At 40.4% G+C, this 16,914-nt stretch overlaps 1 protein-coding gene across 8 annotated transcripts in view; it reads left to right on the top strand.

The window, feature by feature from the left end:
- Window positions 1-16,914, top strand: part of TAFA5 (TAFA chemokine like family member 5) — a 443,592-nt gene that overhangs the window by 118,858 nt on the left and 307,820 nt on the right. The window contains exon 1 of one of the 8 annotated variants that reach the window (XR_008732602.1): window positions 986-1,378. The exons of 5 other annotated variants lie outside the window; for them this stretch is intronic. Coding sequence is in view for 1 of the 3 variants with exons in the window: in XM_027815452.2 (XP_027671253.1) it covers window positions 1,288-1,378 (91 nt within the window). In the remaining 2 variants the exon portion in view is untranslated. Of the gene's footprint in view, window positions 1-985; window positions 1,379-16,914 lie in introns of those variants that run through there. 2 more of the 8 variants (XR_008732603.1, XM_027815452.2) reach the window with 2 other exon arrangements.

The following is a 16,914-nucleotide window of genomic DNA, read 5'->3' as shown; positions in this document are numbered from 1 at the left end:
GGGGCTGTGGCGCGTCCCACTGAGCGCGGCCGAGCGCGCAGCACCCGCGGCGCGGCACCGCATCGCAGCACCTCCCCGGCCCTGCCGCACCCCCGCCCCGCTTCTCCACGGCGGCCGGCCGCCCGGGTCGGTCCTTCCCCTGCAGTGGGAGGGCGACAGCAATTTCGCAGCCCTGGTTGTTGTGGGGTTTTTTTGTTTGTTTGTTTGGGTTTGGGGGTTTTGGTGGCGGTGGTTTTGTTTCATTTATTTATTTATTTATATTTAAGGCATTCTTTCTATCGCGTCCTTGTTTTCCGCGGCGATGGCTGCGACGGAGGGATCAACCTGTAGACTGAGCGCGCCTTCGCCGTAGCCCGGCGCCGCTGCCGGGAGGGCGCTCTGCGGTGCCACCGCCGGGGAGCCGCGCCGGGACGGGGCCGCCTCCGTGGACGGGCGGCGGGCGAGGGAGCGGGGCCGCCGGCGGCGCCCGCCGGGGCAGCTCCCGGAGCCGGGCGGCGGGGAGCCCCGGCGGCGGAGGTACCAGCCCGAGGGGAGGCCAGCGGTCTTCCCGAGAGCCCCCGCCCCTCCCCCCGAGCGACCCCGCGTCTGCCGGGGTTGGCGGGATGAACTGACTCCCCCCTCCCCGCCCTCCGCACCGGAGAGGAGCTCCGAGCCGGGGGAGGAGGAAGGGCGGGGGGTGCAACAAATTGCCGCCAGCCGGGAGAAGTTGCAGTAAAGAGAGATCCCTCCCTCCCCCCGCTCCCTCCCCCCGCGCGCTCCCTCCTCCCCGAGCCGTGGCAGCGAGCAGCGGAGCGGCGGCCCGGCGAGCGAGGAAGGAAGCGGCGAGCGGCCCCCGCAGCCCGGCGATGCTGCAGCGGCTCCCGCGGAGCCTCGGCGGGGTGGGCCCGGCCCCCGCGCGCCCCGCGCCGCCCGGCGGCGGCGCGCCCTGAGCGGGCGGCGGCGGCCCCGCGGCGCGGCGGGCGCTGTTGCGCAACCCTGCGCGGCGCGGCCGGCCCCCTGCCCCCGCCGCCGGCTCGGCGCGGCGCGGCGCGGCTCCGCGCAGACGGAGCGCTGATTCATGGGGCCCCGCGCCGGCTGCCGCGGCCAGGAGAGCGCGGCGCTGCCGCTGCCCCCGCGCGGGGTGTGAAGCCCCGGCCCCTCCTCCGCAGCCCCGGGCTCGCCCGCCCTGCTCGGGAGTGTGGTCCCTGCCGGGAGCCGCCGCGCCTGGCGCACGGAGGGAAGCGTTGATGCATCGCTGTGGAAATTCATTGTGTGACTTTCTGGGTATTTACTGAGTTTCAGACCGAGATGCAGCTCTTGAAAGCTTTATGGGCACTAGCAGGAGCAGCGATCTGCTGTTTTCTTATATTTGTCATCCACTCACAGTTTCTTAAAGAAGGTAATTATATCTGCATGTCTGCATACCCTGTTCTTTAATACTAAGGTCTTTACGAGGTGCCTTAATTATTTTTACTGTTTCCAGTATGTTCTATTTACAGCAGTGCTTCCACGCTGTTTTGCCTTTCCGTTAAAGCCTTCTCATTTTTGTTCCTTTAGATAATAGGTAGCTTTAGACTTACATTCTTTGTAAATTGTGTGTGTGTGTGTATGTGTGTGTGTGTGTATACACACACACATATATATATCTGTAGAATGTTTATATTCAATGTTTTAGCCAATGTCTCATTTCTTTATGGGGAACATATACTGTCTAGAAAATATTTGTTGCCGTCAGATGACCACAGAACAGTAATCATCACCAGGGTATTAATAAACCAAAAAACCCTTAACAAGTAAATGTCTTATTTTTATATGAAATCAATAGGCATCCTTTCCCTCTTCCTTGTTCAGTACATTTTCAATAGATGGCACTAAAGTTCTATGGAAAGGGCAGGGCAGAGCAAATCCTGGGCATTCAGCATCTTCCTTCCCTTGCTTACTGCCCCGAAACTGGAAGAGGCCTTTGCATGGCTTCAAGGCTCCTGTTTTTTCCTCCTTGTGGTTGGAAAAACTGCGATTACAACTTCCTGGAGAAAACAATTTGGATTTGTGGGGCAGGCTTTATTCTTTTTCTTTTTTTTTTCCTGCATGAGTTGGGTGGAAAAAATATGTTTGGTTAAGTGGATAGAGGATTTTTCTTGGGGAGTAACCCTCCTACTGCTCTTTTTTTGTTGCTGTTGGTGGTGGTGTGGTTTTTTTTTTTTTAATTTGTTTGGTTTCTTTTCTCAGAAATCTACTCTTCTTCCCCTCCCACCTCCCCCTGGCCCCTGCTAAAATAATGATTACACTTCTTGTAAAGCGAACTGTAGTTTGAAATTTAGTGTGAATCCTGAGAGATGTATATCTGTTTGGTGGTGTATGGGAAAGCCCTGTGCTGCTCTTTAGGCAGTGTTAACAAATGTAACACAACAACATGGTGCTTTTGGTGAAACCATTTATTCTTTTTAGCACTGTAATATAGTGGACATTACAGCTGTTGGAAGAAGGAGCCCAGCTCAGCTTGGAGTGCTGGCTGCTCGAGGCATGGAAAAAAACTTTTATGTGACTGGGACAAAGTTTCACTCAAGACCAGGCAAAGCGACAATCCTGCAGCCGCTGAAGTGTCGCTGCTGTTTTTAATTTACTGTTAGTCCAAAAAAAGCATGAGACGGACATTTTCACAGATTTTTCTGAAATTAATAAACACTGATTTGCCTGATTTGGTTAATTAAGAATCCCTCCAGTGCCAGGGATTTCTCCTTTAAGAAACCTACCCATGCTTTAATTGCATTGTGTGCAATGCCTCCCACATAGTTACTTATTTAACATTCTTCTAAAATGCTCCAACTAGTGTATTTACATATCTCTGTCTAATGAGGTGACCCCTTCCGAGAAGATTTTGCAAAATGAAATCTTGCCTGTCATTTCAGGTTATTTTTTGTCAGTATTTGCCATTATGCTGCCTTTTTTTTTCTTTTTTTTTTTTTTTTTCTTTCATTCAGTCTTTCCTGCTTGATTTTGAGACTTGCATTACTCTAAATAATCCAAAAAGGAAGAAGCATTTTTTTTCACTTAAAATTTTTTTTCTTGCACTGCAGGAGTAGCAAGCTAGCAAATGTATATATTAAAACAGAAACCATGGCCATACCCAAGGACTCTAACATGTTTTACATTGCGTCTCCTCCAACAATCATAGCCACTCTTAATGTGGACTGCAGAGAGAAAACTGAAGCTCTTGAGCTTGTCAGATAACTTAATTGCATCAGTTTGTTTATATTTGTGAACAAAATATTTCTGCTTTCTTTAACCTAGAACTATATACTTCCTGTAAATACAGATTGCATGTATTGGGCTAGTTGTCAGCCTTTTCCTGACGGGTGCTAATCTTCACAATAGTATTTTGACCCCTTTCGTATAATTACTTCAGCAGCGTACGTATTCCTCCCTGTAGTTTCAATAATGACACTGAACAGCTCAGTGGAATTGAATAAAAGTCTACATGGTATAACTGAGTTTTTTCTTTATGAAGAACTTTTAAAATTCAATTAAAAATGATTGGTTTAAGCATAATATATTCAATTGCAGGCATCTAAAAGAAGGAGAAATAGGTAACAAGTGGATTTAAGCTATATGTATTATAAACAGTTTGTAAAAGTAAGATTTACATTTCCTTTTTCATTTAAAAATGCACTTTTTTATTATATTCAGTAAGAATACAAGGGACAGAAGTGTGAGGGAAGGACTAGCAAATCATTTAACCGTATGTCTACCACATTATTTTACTAAGTATGTATAATGAACACCACACACGAGTTGGCTGTTAGTTTACCTTCAGAAGATTTGAAATTTCATTCTGATATCATTTAGCCCTTTATTTAAAAATTTTATAAAAGTTAGGAATGGTGTGTCTCATTGCGCATGATGTTGTTAGGTTGTTGATTTCCTGGCAAAAAGATTAATTTCCCAACAGAGCCTAATGAACTACATGGACTCATTCTTTGTAACTCAGCTGTGTGGTCGAATTCCTAAGTTAAATGCTTGGATGTTTTCATTTGATTATTTCTTGTGTAGGAGGATAATTTCCTGTAGTCCCAAAGAACAAACAAGTAAACCACCAGTTTGCCTGGCTTGATCAGATTAGCTGATAGCACATACCTCCTGAGACAATTTGACAGCACAAGTTCATACACCGAGCATCTCTTTTGTATGCAAGACAATTGATTGAAGAAGAATGACATGTAAAATTAATTAAAGATCTGACTTAATTTTTTTAATGCACTCTCTTTCCGTTTTTGCATGTGTTGTAATATTTACTGCTTATTATTTTTCCAGTGGCAGGTCTTATTAGAAAACTGACATAATCTTCACTTCTTACAACACCTCAAAATGATACAATCACCACATGTCTTTTTCTTTATTAATTTTTTCTTTTACTTGCCTGTAATTAGTTATGTTATGTTAACTCTTCTTACCTACAAAAGATATTTTTATAATTTCAGTTGTACTGCGTGGCTGTAGTGTGTAGAACTTTCATTACATCCGGCTGAAACTTATTACCAGAAGCAAATCCTCCTTCAGCCACATTCATAAATATGAGATTGTGTGTTGAAACAGTCAGCTGAGAGTTTTCATGCTGTTAATTTTTCATTTTAGTTCCTATATTTCTCTAAGTATCCCTGTCTTCATTCTTAAATATTTTTATTTACATTTCTGAATTGCAGCAGTTTAGTAGTAGCATTACACTACTGCCGTTTAAATGGTGTTAAGAAACAATGAATGCTTGTTCTGAGATGAGTGGGAAAGAGCTGTTTAAATGTCCATTTTCATGAATATGTTTTTTTCAGGAAGTGAAGAATGGGTGACACAGGGTGCCATTTTTCCACACTTAGGCTTTTGTGTGGAAATACAGGTCGTCCTGTGGCTAATCCGTTCCCCTATGTCCAATCTGTCCTTCAGTGTTTCTAAAAGATGAATAGAGCTGTGAACCCAGAAAAGGGTATTGTGATCTATAATTGCAGTCCCATGCCTGTGTGATCTTCCTGCAAAGCAGTTTAGTTAGCTGCAGTCAGTATGAAGGGGTGTTAAAAACTGAAATATCTAAAACTTTTTGCATACAGTATTGAGAATTAAAACAAAGGAATTATATTTACTACCCATGTCTGATTTTAAATGATTTACAATCTATTATTGTTTAACACATTTATTCAAAGAGAACAGAAAAACACTGAATTGATGTTACACACATTAATTGCGGGAACTCCTTTGCCCCCAGACAAGTACCCTTTTCACCTAGCAGAACATTTTGACTGTTCAGACATAGTAGTGATGGGGAAAGGTAAAGGATATAGTTTCTAAATGTGTCTTTTAATCCCATGGGAAGTAGTGCCGTTAGGGAGTAACTTCAGAAGGATACGCGTGTATATTGAAGCCAGCGTGTGTTACAGCCCTGGATGTACTTTAAAGCTTCGTTTATCCTGTGATTGCTCATTAAGAGACTGGAATGTCTTATCTATCAAGGGCAATTTAGTATTTTGAATGGTTTATGAGATTAAGGTGGTGTGAGCCTTGTTTGGAGAGGGACTACACAGAAACATGGAATCAGTCTCAAGAATTTTAAAGCATAGAGTATTCAGATCTCAAAGCCACACTCTTAATCTGTTGAGTAGATTTTCAGTAGTCAGCTGTGTAAAATAGGGTGATTTTCTCTTGATATGCTGCAGCACTTAAGTAGACACAAGAGAATTCCAATACTTCTGTTATAACCAGATGATTATGGCTATAAACCAGAATTTTAGTATCATTTGTGCAGATTTAGTATATAGTTATATATATGAATAAGGTATCTGTTTAGCACGTTTTTCATAATTATAATTTTTTTCTGCCTTCGGCAAAAGTTAACAATTATTGGTTACACTCTTGTTGGCACTTCTCTGCCAAACACATTTAGAGGAATTACTGTCACAGTAGCAAAAAATACTGCAGCACTTTCTTTAAAAGAATGCATTTATTACACAAAATAGCTTGGTTAAGTTTTATACTTAATATCTTTTTTCTGTCACTTTTTACAGATTTAAGTATTTTAGCCTGCTCTGAAAGTATGGAAAAAGCTTTATGCATATTTTTGTGGTTTTAGGGTGTACATTTTGACACTGAAAATAATAAGGAACGTCATTCTATTTAGCTGTGTACCCCACATGACTCTGCTACTCCTCTGCTAATATTTGAAAATGTCTACTGATAATATACCCAAGATAATTTTTTACAGAGTTTCTGTTCATATAACCTGATAGCTTTATAAGGTTGGTGAAATTAACGTTTACTGCTGTGTAGAATGTTTTAAGGAAAGGAGTTGTTATCTTCTAAAACTTTTTGAGACTTTGGCTCTCAAAATTTTCCTGGAAAGAATATGAATGTGACTCATTATGACAGATAATATTGCCAGCCTTTTATTCCTTTAAAATTTATTTTTCTTTTATCTTTTAAACGTTAAAAAAAAAAAAAAAAAAAAGACTTGAAACAATTGAAGTGAGAAAGTGAATTGCTTTGAAGAATGTGGGGGGAAAAATTTTGGGCTTGTTACAGCTTTTTTTTTCAGTTTGCCTTTTTAGGCTTAACATTTATCTCAAAACTGTAAGGTACCTTCGCGTACCAGATGTGCTGCATATGTTACCTATACATAGTAAAACTGAGTTGAGGACAGTGTGTCCCAGCTGCAAATTTTTTGAAGGGTTTGTTACTTTTAGCATGCTGAAGTACAATTATTTTCTCTTGCTTGTCTTCTATACTTATTTTTTTGGGGGGGTGGTGGTGGCAGTGGTGGTGGTGGTCATGCTGATGGGGGGTGGCAGATATGAATGAGATCATTACAGCAGCCCATCAGGCTAGAGAGAGGCATGGAATGCAGAAGTTGAAGGTTTCTCTTCCCATCAGGAAACAGGTTTGGCAGTTAAAAAGCCCTAAGCTGGAAGAAATGCTGCACAAGGAAAGAAAATGTGGAAGGTAACCAATCTAGGGGCTTTCTTTGCATTTTTTATAGTTTTATGGCAAATAAATAAGAAATAAGTAAGAAGACCCAGTTTAGTGACAGTTTGATAGTGCTTGGCACGTGGGGACTGGAGAAAAAAGAGAGAAGGGTCCGCTTTGAGATAAAATAGATCTTTATTTGAAAACGTTTTGATATTTTCAGACTTTTTTTTTTTTTTTAAGATAGGGTTAGCGAAGTGTGACAGTGAAAGGAAGCTATGCAGACAACGGTTCTCAGTAATTCAGGGAGGCAAGAAAGATGTTCTCGATCTGGCATCTGCTGTGCCGGGATGTACCAAGAGGGGGCGTCAGACAGTTTTTCTGCCCACAGACGGTAGCTTTGAAGTAGTCGTTGGGTGACCAAAGTGAAAGATGCGTATGTCTTCCCAGGGAAGTGCACCGTAGGTGGTATAAACTCCCAGCTTTTCCCGACTGAGCAACTTGAAAAAGGAATTTGTAACAGATTTTCAGTAGTCTTTTTACGACTGCCTGTTTTCATGCCCCAAGAGCACAAGTGAGGAATTATTGACCTTTCTCAGCATTTATCAGCACTACCTGTTCTTAAAGGCAGTGCTATAGACTGACGTGAGTCACATCACACAAAAGTGCATGCTTTTTAGATCTGTTGGCTAAAACTGATTTTTCTTCTTTCTTAGCAGCCATAGACTGTATCAAATATATAACTGGAATAAAACCAAGACACAGACAACTGAGATTTAAAAAAAAAAAAAAAAATTAAAAGGGAAAATTGAAAATATGTCTTTAGAGGTCAAGAGTTCAATATAGTATTGGTAAGAAAAGCCATAAATTCTTTAACCCACTGTTCAAAATGTAGTTAAAGTTATTCTTTTCTCATATGCATTAAAAATAAATTTTAATAATCATGTGAAGAAAAGAGGCAACACAAGTTTTTGTACTAATTATACCAACAGTATTTTTTTTCTGGTAGTTATTTAGATGTCCCAGTCGGAATCAGTGGCTCAGCCGAGTATGACTGGCCAACTGTAGTGTATGTTCATACAAGTCCAAGTACTCCATCCAGTATCTGAATTTTAGCAAAGATTTATTTTACTCAGAAATTATATCCTCTTGCCACTTACAACACACAGTGATAGAAGGTTCTGTTTAATAACAAAATCCGATTACTTGCCTAAATGTGGTTTTTATGCCTGTTTTAGAAATCCAACACAATATAATGAATCTGCCTATTCATTTTATTTTACCTTTGGCACTACATCAGTTCACAAGTAAATGCTAGTCAGAACAATAGATCTTCCTACTAATTGTTGTTAGTCTTGAGAAAAGCAATGAGTAACACGTTTGGAATATATCCAAATAGCAAATGAACATATAAATAACCAGAAAAAAAAAATATGTAATGGATGAATACCTATTGAAATATTTTCTAAAAGCAGTGCTATATTAATATTTGTTTTCATGTGAGTGATTTATTGTTTTTGACCATATGGAAAAAAGTAGAAGACTCTGTTAATTCATCAGGTGAAAAATTGTACTTATAAATAGACCAGTATATTCTGGATCTTAGCTTCTTTCTAACATGCTACAAGGCTATATGGTATTCCAAAGTCTCAATGTTTAGTTGCAGTCACACATGCGGAAGGATGTAGGCCAAATTAAGTGGATCCACAGGAGAACAAAAGGAATAACTGCAACTTTTATATGTTAATATAAAGATATTACATGGAGATATGACCTAGAAAGAAGTACTAAAGAGACTAGAGTTACTGCGTTTAGAGATTATTAGCATGATAAGAGTTTTCAGTGGGAAAATTCTGCCTTAAGAGTAACAAACTGTTCTTTCTGTAAAGTGTGAGGATCACAAGAAGCAATGAGTGCAAACTGATTCGAGGGAGATTTAGGTTAGACATTAGGAGAGACTGCAGCAAAGCTAATTTGTGCTGTGCATCAGGGAAGACTTGCCAATGGCAAGAACAGTTAAGCATTGGAATAGATTTTCTTGGGAAGTTGTGAAACATGAGAGTTTTACTTCCAATTTAAAATATTATCTGTTGGGAATAGTATCATTAAGTTGAAGCAGATAGGCAGACTAGGTGACTTCTTGAAGTCCCTCCAAGTCCTCTGGTCCAGAATGTGCACTATACTTTCCAATGTTTATGATGTCCTCATGGTTTCAGATCCAGTAGCAAAAGAAAAGTTAGCAAGACGTGCTGACAGAAAGGCTAGTGGGTCAAGATAAGGACAGTGAGACATCACTCACCAATTACCATCACAGGCAAAACAGACTTGACTCGGGGAAATTAATTTCATTTATTGGCAATCACATCAGAGTAGGGTCATGAGAAACAAACCCAAATCTTAGAAAACCTTCCCCCCACCCCTTCCTGCTTCTCAGGCTCAACTTCTGATTTCTTTGCCTCCTCTCCTGAGAGATGCAGGGGAACAGGGAATGGGGGTTGTGTCCTGTTCATCACATTTTGTCTCTGCCACTCCTTCCTCCTCACACTCTTCCCCTGCTCCAGCCTGGGGCCTCTTGCAGGGGAGACAGTCCTCCGCAAACTTCTCCAATGTGAGTTCTTCCTGTGAGCTGCAGTTCCTTGTGAACTCTCCAATGTGGATCTGTTACGCAGGGTGCAGTTCTTCAGGAACAGACTGCTCTAATGTGGGTCCTGTGCAGGGTCACAAGTCCTGCCAGCAAACCTGCTCCAGCCTGGGCTCATCTTTCCAAGGGCCCACAGGTCCTGCCAGGAGCCTGCTCCAGCACGGGTTTTCCACAGGGTCATCACAGCCTCCTTCGGGCATCCACCTGCTCTAACATGGGGTCCTTCCACAGGCTGCAGGTGGGTATCTGCTCCACTGTCAACCTGCAGACAGCATGATAGTGTAACCAATAATGAGTAGCGTATGCATCATTTGTGGGAAATTATATCCCTACTTGTCTTTATTCAATAGCCCATTGAATTTATTACCTCTGATTTGGAAAACTCGTACTCAGGCTTATGGCAGGGACTTGAGCTAAGCCTTGTATGTTCCAGCTGGCTATTATAATCCATCTGGCACTGGCTCCATTGGACATAGAGGAAGCTTCTAGAAGCTTCTCACAGAAGCCACTTCTGTAGTCCCCCTTGCTACCAAACCCTTGCCACACAAATCCAATGCAGTCATAGTCCACAACTTGTGCTTGGAGCAAGTCCTGTCTGGAATTTGTTCATGTCTCTGGAACAGTTATACACTGCAAAGTTGTTCTACTTAGAGATCTAGAAGAGATGGGTACTAGTTAATTGTTTCCTTGTGCTAACATTTCTTTAAAGACAGGAAATAAGAAAGTTTTTAGATGTTACTGTATCAAAAATTCTTCAACCCTTTACAATTGTTTATCTAAAAGCACTCATATTTTATGTGGTTCTGTGGTGACTGGTAATTAATCATGACAATGATGTTAGATTATATCTTTTGTACTTTGCTACAGTTTTTATTGTATTAAATTACATGGTTTTCTTCATGATTCTTTCAATACAAATTTATGGCTTTAAGGAAGAAAACACCAAACCACTGCTCCATTATTCTGAGTTGTACATGTTTTAGAGATGTGCATAGTGCATCTGGGAACAGATTTAGCCTCAAGAGAATCAAACAGTTGTTTGAAACGGTCACTGCTTGAGTATCACCTTGCTTTTGGCTATGAACTAATTGAGATTAAACTGAAATGATTGTGAAATGCTTCCTTTTCCTGTGCATCGGCAGTTCTGACTGTCTGTTAATGCTTTAAAAGTATTACTTAGTCATTAAAAGAAATGGATGTGCTTCTGGGTTCCTCTTTTGTTCTAGCTTTTGCCTTTGTTTTTTCTAAATACATGCTGGTAGATGAAGTAAAGAGTCTTCAGCTTCATTTATTGTGAGAAGAGCTCATAACTGTTGTAAGCATTTTTGTATGCTTGGCTATAAAACTATATAGATTGTACCAGATGCTGCCTTAACTTATTTTATAGAATTATAATGGATGCTGATGAGTCTTAAAATCAGGCCTTAAAGATAAAAATCCCTGTGCTGTGTCTTATTTTTCAGCCTATGTGTTATTATATGGCCCCATTTTATTGAACCTTTTCACCTTTCAATTATTGATTGACATTTTAATAAAACTTTCTATATTTTAATATTACAAGATGTTTCACGTCTTCCCTAAAGACTAACAACATTAAAAATGTGTTTTACCTGTTATTTAGGTAGTAAGTGGCATGATCTTGAAGTGGGCTGAAGACCTGAGAACTCCCATTGCCTGCAATTAGAGATTGTGTGATAGAACATATGGGTTGAATGTTTTCTTGGCCGTGTTCACTTACTAATTTCATGCCGAGGCCCCACAGGTTTATTGTTATTACAGATTAATTCATAACTAGATAAATATCCATTTGTTGTGATATATGTACATCACTTGTAGCATTAATTATTTATAAAATATGCATTGTAAGATTGGTGTATAAATTAGCAGTGTTTTTTCCTTTCTGTTGCACTTTCCTGAGCCCAAAAGCATTTTGCAAGCCACACATGGCTTTTCAGTTTTAAATAAACTGTCTCTGGTCACAGCCTTCAGAAAATAATCTGTAAGGTATGAAATTCAAATGTAGTAATGTGATTAGAGGAAATAAGTGCTGTATTTGATGTAAGGAAAGAAACCTTGTCTCCATTTGAGCTGATGGTGAAGTTCTTGCTGTTTTCACCGAGGTGTCAGTTCTAGCTGTGCTGGGCAGCATGAGGTTCTACTTCGTTGTGCTTTACCTTGGTTTATTGACTTAGGAAAGTGTCCTTTCCTATCTGTAATATGTGTGAGGTAAACGACTTTGGAAGATAACTCCTACTGAAGCTGTTTTCAAATCAATTGATTGAAGCATGTCCTTCACTGGGCAGGTTCTGCTTCGTGCTACAGTTCCTTGTCCCATACTCAGGCACCCATACACACCGCACGCAGTGGTGACACTGTCTTGCTCCTGGTAAAATGAGGTTATTTTCTTCATTCCACAGATGCTAAAAACTGTGTCTGTTGTATAACTGCACACTCCAATGCAGTGAATTATTAGTGTTAGTAGTATGTGCTCCTGTTTAATTATGCACCGAGGCCTTACCTAGAGCCAGAACCATAGCCTTGCAGTCACTTAAATCTAGAGATGCTCACAGTTCACAGAAGTGCAAGAGTTGTTAAATTATACATGAGCAAGTAGTTAAAATAACAGAAGTTATGAACTCTCATTTCTCCTCAGTGTCTCTTCACAGGCTTAATGCTTCTCTCCAGCTAGAATTGCCTAATTTCTTCAGTGGTCCTTGACCACTTCCAGCATGTTCCTTCTTGCCTTCTGTCTTGCGTGCTCTCCCAGGCAAATGCAGCTTCATTCTGCATGCACGTATGGGATCATGGACAAAAAAGGAGATGGTCAAGGGATCTGTTACGGTTCTGAACACTGTGCTTTTCATCCCTAGTTGCTAGGCTCTCATAGAAATAAATTCCATATTAGCTTTGCCTGTATGCTTGTATAACTATATGTATAGCTTTGACCCTCTACCCATTATAAAATTCTTCCACTCTGATTTTTAGTTTAGAATAGAGCTGGCCATATGATCTGGTTCATTGGGCATTAGGGCATTGTGTATTAGCTAATGAATTACCACTATTCTGATTTAGTTTTGTTAGAATACAGTCTGGAAATTTTCTTTTCTAGTACTGGCAGAGAACTAAGATCAACAAGGACTTTGTGCCCTTTTTATACTAACTTATTCTTTGTTAGATGGGAATTTTTCACTAGATGACTCAATTACAAACTTCCAGGTGACCTGATCGCTTAGGAAGCCAGGACAGATCATAGAAACATAGAATGGTTTGGGTTAGGGTTGGAATGGACCTTAAAGATCATCTAGTTCCAAACCCCCCTGCAGTGGGCAGGGATACCTTCCACTAGACCAGGTTGCTTAGATGCCTGTGCTGGGGAGACCAAGTCTGTATGTAGTTAACCTTGTGTATTTTCACATTTTTTTTTGCATTTTATTGTAGTGTTACCCTTTTAAGTTTTCCTCTTCAGTTTTGTCAGCTCTATCATGGTAAGAGCTAAAATGCATTAGATTTATAATAATTCTTAATATTAAATGCAGTTCACAGAAATTATATATTGTTACTAATTTTTATTATGATGTAAAATGAATGTAAAGTCTCTATTTGTTGCAGGTATTTAAATGAGTACTTTGAAAATTATTTTTAGTTCGCAAGATGAGATTTGCAAACCTCCCTTTTTCAGCAGACAAATGATGGAAATAAAATGGAGTAGCTTGTTTTCAGATTCATTCTAAACTGTGACTTTCTGTCATGATGTTGAAGATGTCAGATCTATCTCTAGGTTTATATAATTCCTGTTCACTGTAATGGGAACTGCAGACACCTGTGTGTCTTTCAGCAGGCAGGTTCTCGAATTCAGTAAAGCTGTCCAGTACCAGGGTGGCATGTCAAAACACAATTTTCTTCCTGGGAAAACAGAACAATCATATTTTCTTCTCCAGGTATTCTTTTTTTTTTTTTTTTTTTTTTTTTTTTTTTCCAGAAAAAGATAAAAGAACACAGTAAAATTTCAATGGAATTTGCAGTAAAAAGAGCAAGAAAAGGGCTGCAATTTGCAATGCATTTTCATTTTCTAATAGTTTATAATTACAAAAGCCAAACAGAGAAACCTTTGCCATAGAACAACTCATTTGTTTGATTGCTTTCTCCTGCACTTAGTTATGCTATGGTTTAAAAGTGGTCAAGGTTAAGCAGAGATGTGCTTACTGTGATTTAATCCTGACTTCTCAATGTACCTTCATCTTGTAATATAAACTGCAGCCATTTACAGTAAAAAAAAGCTATTCTGAATCCATAGATGAGAAAAGATTATGTACAAACACAAAGGAAATGAAGTTTGTACTATAGCCTCGCTGTTAATTTACATTTTGAAAAAAACCAAAAAATTGCCATAGTGACATGCAGGTTGCAAAAATTTTCTAAATTTAATGTATTAGACTGAGGAAATGCTTAACTTGCATGACATGTTTCTCAAGTTTTGTGAATAAGGAAGAACATAATCCTGTGTATTTGTGGGGTTGGCCTCAAATAGTTTACATTACTACAAAATATAATGAATTACAAAGGTATTGGTAAGTTATGCAAACTGAGACTTTTCCAGTCAGCTTCCTATTTATGTTGTTGCTAAGATAATTGTTGTTTGTTTGGTTTTTTTTTTTCCTAAAAAAATAGTAAAATATATAGGTGGTTTTCAGTATAAGAATTTGTGGCAGCTCTGTTGTTGTTCAGCAATTGTGCATTTAATATTGATGATTTTTAAATATATGGGGCATTATATTCTGTCTTTTCTCATCAGTTCCTTTTTAGTTCTGTTTAATGTAGTAATTCTTTTTTCTGGAACAAACTTACCAATAATATTTGGTGAACAGGTCAAAAGATAGAGTTAATAGTGAGAATCATTTTCTCTATTTTAAAAGGATAGTTTTAGTACTGTGCACTATGGGTATTGTAAACTCTGAGTGCCACGGGCTACTCTGCTAGCTTTCTAACTCCACGTGCAGCCAAACTGAGCAAATTACTTTTATGGAGTAATTTGCAGGGTCACTTGTTTAACTAGTTAATTTACTGTGTATCTGGTCTCAGCAAGCATACAGTTTTCTATTTCTAGTGCTATTTATTTATTTTAGACTGTTTAAGAATTATATAAGAAATAATAATGCTTGCCCCCAATCATCATCTAATGCTTTCTAAATATTGTTGCATTGGATCTACCTTTACTGATGATGGCCAGTAACCTTCTGACTCATGGGACATTTGAGCTTTTTAACTTTTTAAGGTGAGGTTTTGGTGATGGCTGATCCAGTTGAGTCTTAAAGCTTGAATAATTCTTCCGTAGTTGTGTGTTAGATTTAAAAATAGATCTCATTTTTGAATGTGTTAAATTCTGTAAGAGCAGAAAGCACTTACCAACAGACAGCAATAAGGTACCGTTTTTCAGCTGGAGTTCTATTGCAAAGTCTCCTTTTCCATTAAAACTTATTAGTATGTTTTTTTGAAGTAACTAAGTTCTTTTGCACAGAATCATAAAAAGTCGAAAGCCTGCAGCAGAACTGAATGCGTCTAAACCATTGCTCTTCTATAAGACCTCTGATGGTGGATGTTTTACAGCTTTCCTGGATTTTCATGTGGCACTCATCTATTACGTCTGCATTTTCTCTGAGAGGTTGCTGTGGTATCAATCATTTTGTCATGTGGGAAGGCTGGAGCAGAAAGCACACACACAAATGAGGAGCTTTTTGAGATCCTAACATACTTAACCCAATTAAATCTTAAAGATAGTACTTTATGTATGAATACTGGCTTGTAGTTGCAGAATGTGGTGAACAGAAAATCAAAAAGCAGCGCTCACTCCCAGCCCAGAGCAGAGGAAGGAGCTGCTGAGGACACTGAGGATCAGTGGTGAGGTGTGGCATCCCTAACTGGGGAGACAGTGCTGGAACAATTCTTCTCCCTCGCTATTCTTCCTTGGCTTTTGCCATCAAGTGGGCTGCAACTATTTTTTTATACATGCTTGTGGCCACCTTTGTGTTTGCGCCTCATACAAGGGTGTTTTACATGTGTGAGATGCCTGTTCCTTACTTTCCTTGTTATGCTGGTTCTACCAAACTCCCAAGGCTACGTTCCTTCAGTAACCAGTAACTGACAGTGATCTGTGTTTATATCCCCTGCTTCTGCCATCATCCCATGCTTACACCCTTGGGGCCCTTATTCCACATGACTGCAGCATCAAAATGGCTTCTCCTACTGCCCTGAGTGCTCTTCATCTGCTTTGTCCAAATATCCCAGGTCAACAGGCGACCAGGGTTTGCAGAATTCACCAAGGATTGTTACTTAATGATATTTCGGAATTTCTAAATACAAAGTCCATGAATGCTGCTGTTTAGGAGTAGTAGCAATGAAGGTCTTGACCACCCACTGTGGTTGCCCAAGACTTGCTGTGTATGTCTTGTGAACACAGTTCGTAACAATGCCTTTGATATTGTGACTAATGTCTTTCTCATGTTGCTTTGCTTTATACAGAAAGGTAAATGTGTAAGGGAGAATTTTTATTGATTTTTTTTCCTGTTTTAAAAATACACAAGTTACTCTTCATTTGAGGTAGAGAAGGCATTCAAAGAAGCACACCTTGCTCTCCAGCACTACCATTTCTGACAGTTTTGAAGGTCACTGGCAAACCTCTGTCCAATAAGAGAAATCTGGGAAATAGTAAGATAAAAAGTCAGACATAAAATCAGTTTTTATATAAACGTTTGGTTCTTGGAAGTGTTTAGGACACACAGTTGCCGCTGTTGTCGATCTTGAATATTTTTCAAAATCATCCATCTCTAACTCTGTAAAGTCTAAATTTGTGTTTCTGTTTTCAGAAGTCTTGACCAATATATACTTTATGTCTTTATGATAGAAATGGTAATTAAATTGTACATTAGAGTGCAAAATCTATTAGGAAATATTCCTTGCATGCACTTAGCAAATGTCTGCATTTTTGTATGTCAGGGTAGGGCTGGCGACTCCCTGGCGTTGTGGTGTGTGGGGCACTGGGGCTCCCCAGGAGACTTGGCAGGGCAGGGCCTGGCAGCTGGGGAGGCACTGGGGCAGCCCCAGCCCTGGGCGTTGGGCATCTCTCTGGGGACAGGCGCTGGGCAGGGCCGTGGGCCCGTGGGTGGGCCTGGCTGTGGCCAGGCAGGGCCCATGGGTGGGCAGGGCCGAGCTGCAAGGAGCTGGAGGCCGGCCCTGCTGCGGTGCTGCTGGGCTGGGGCTGGTGGCCCAGGTGGGCCGGTGTGGGGCCCTGGGCTGTGGGCAGGGTGTGCCAGGCAGCGACGTTTGTGCCTGCGGGGCCCTGACGTTGTATCTGGCTT

This window comes from Falco cherrug, chromosome 5, assembly GCF_023634085.1.
Source record: "Falco cherrug isolate bFalChe1 chromosome 5, bFalChe1.pri, whole genome shotgun sequence".
Taxonomy (NCBI): Eukaryota; Metazoa; Chordata; class Aves; order Falconiformes; family Falconidae; genus Falco; species Falco cherrug.
This window is presented reverse-complemented; position numbering and strand designations above follow the sequence as displayed.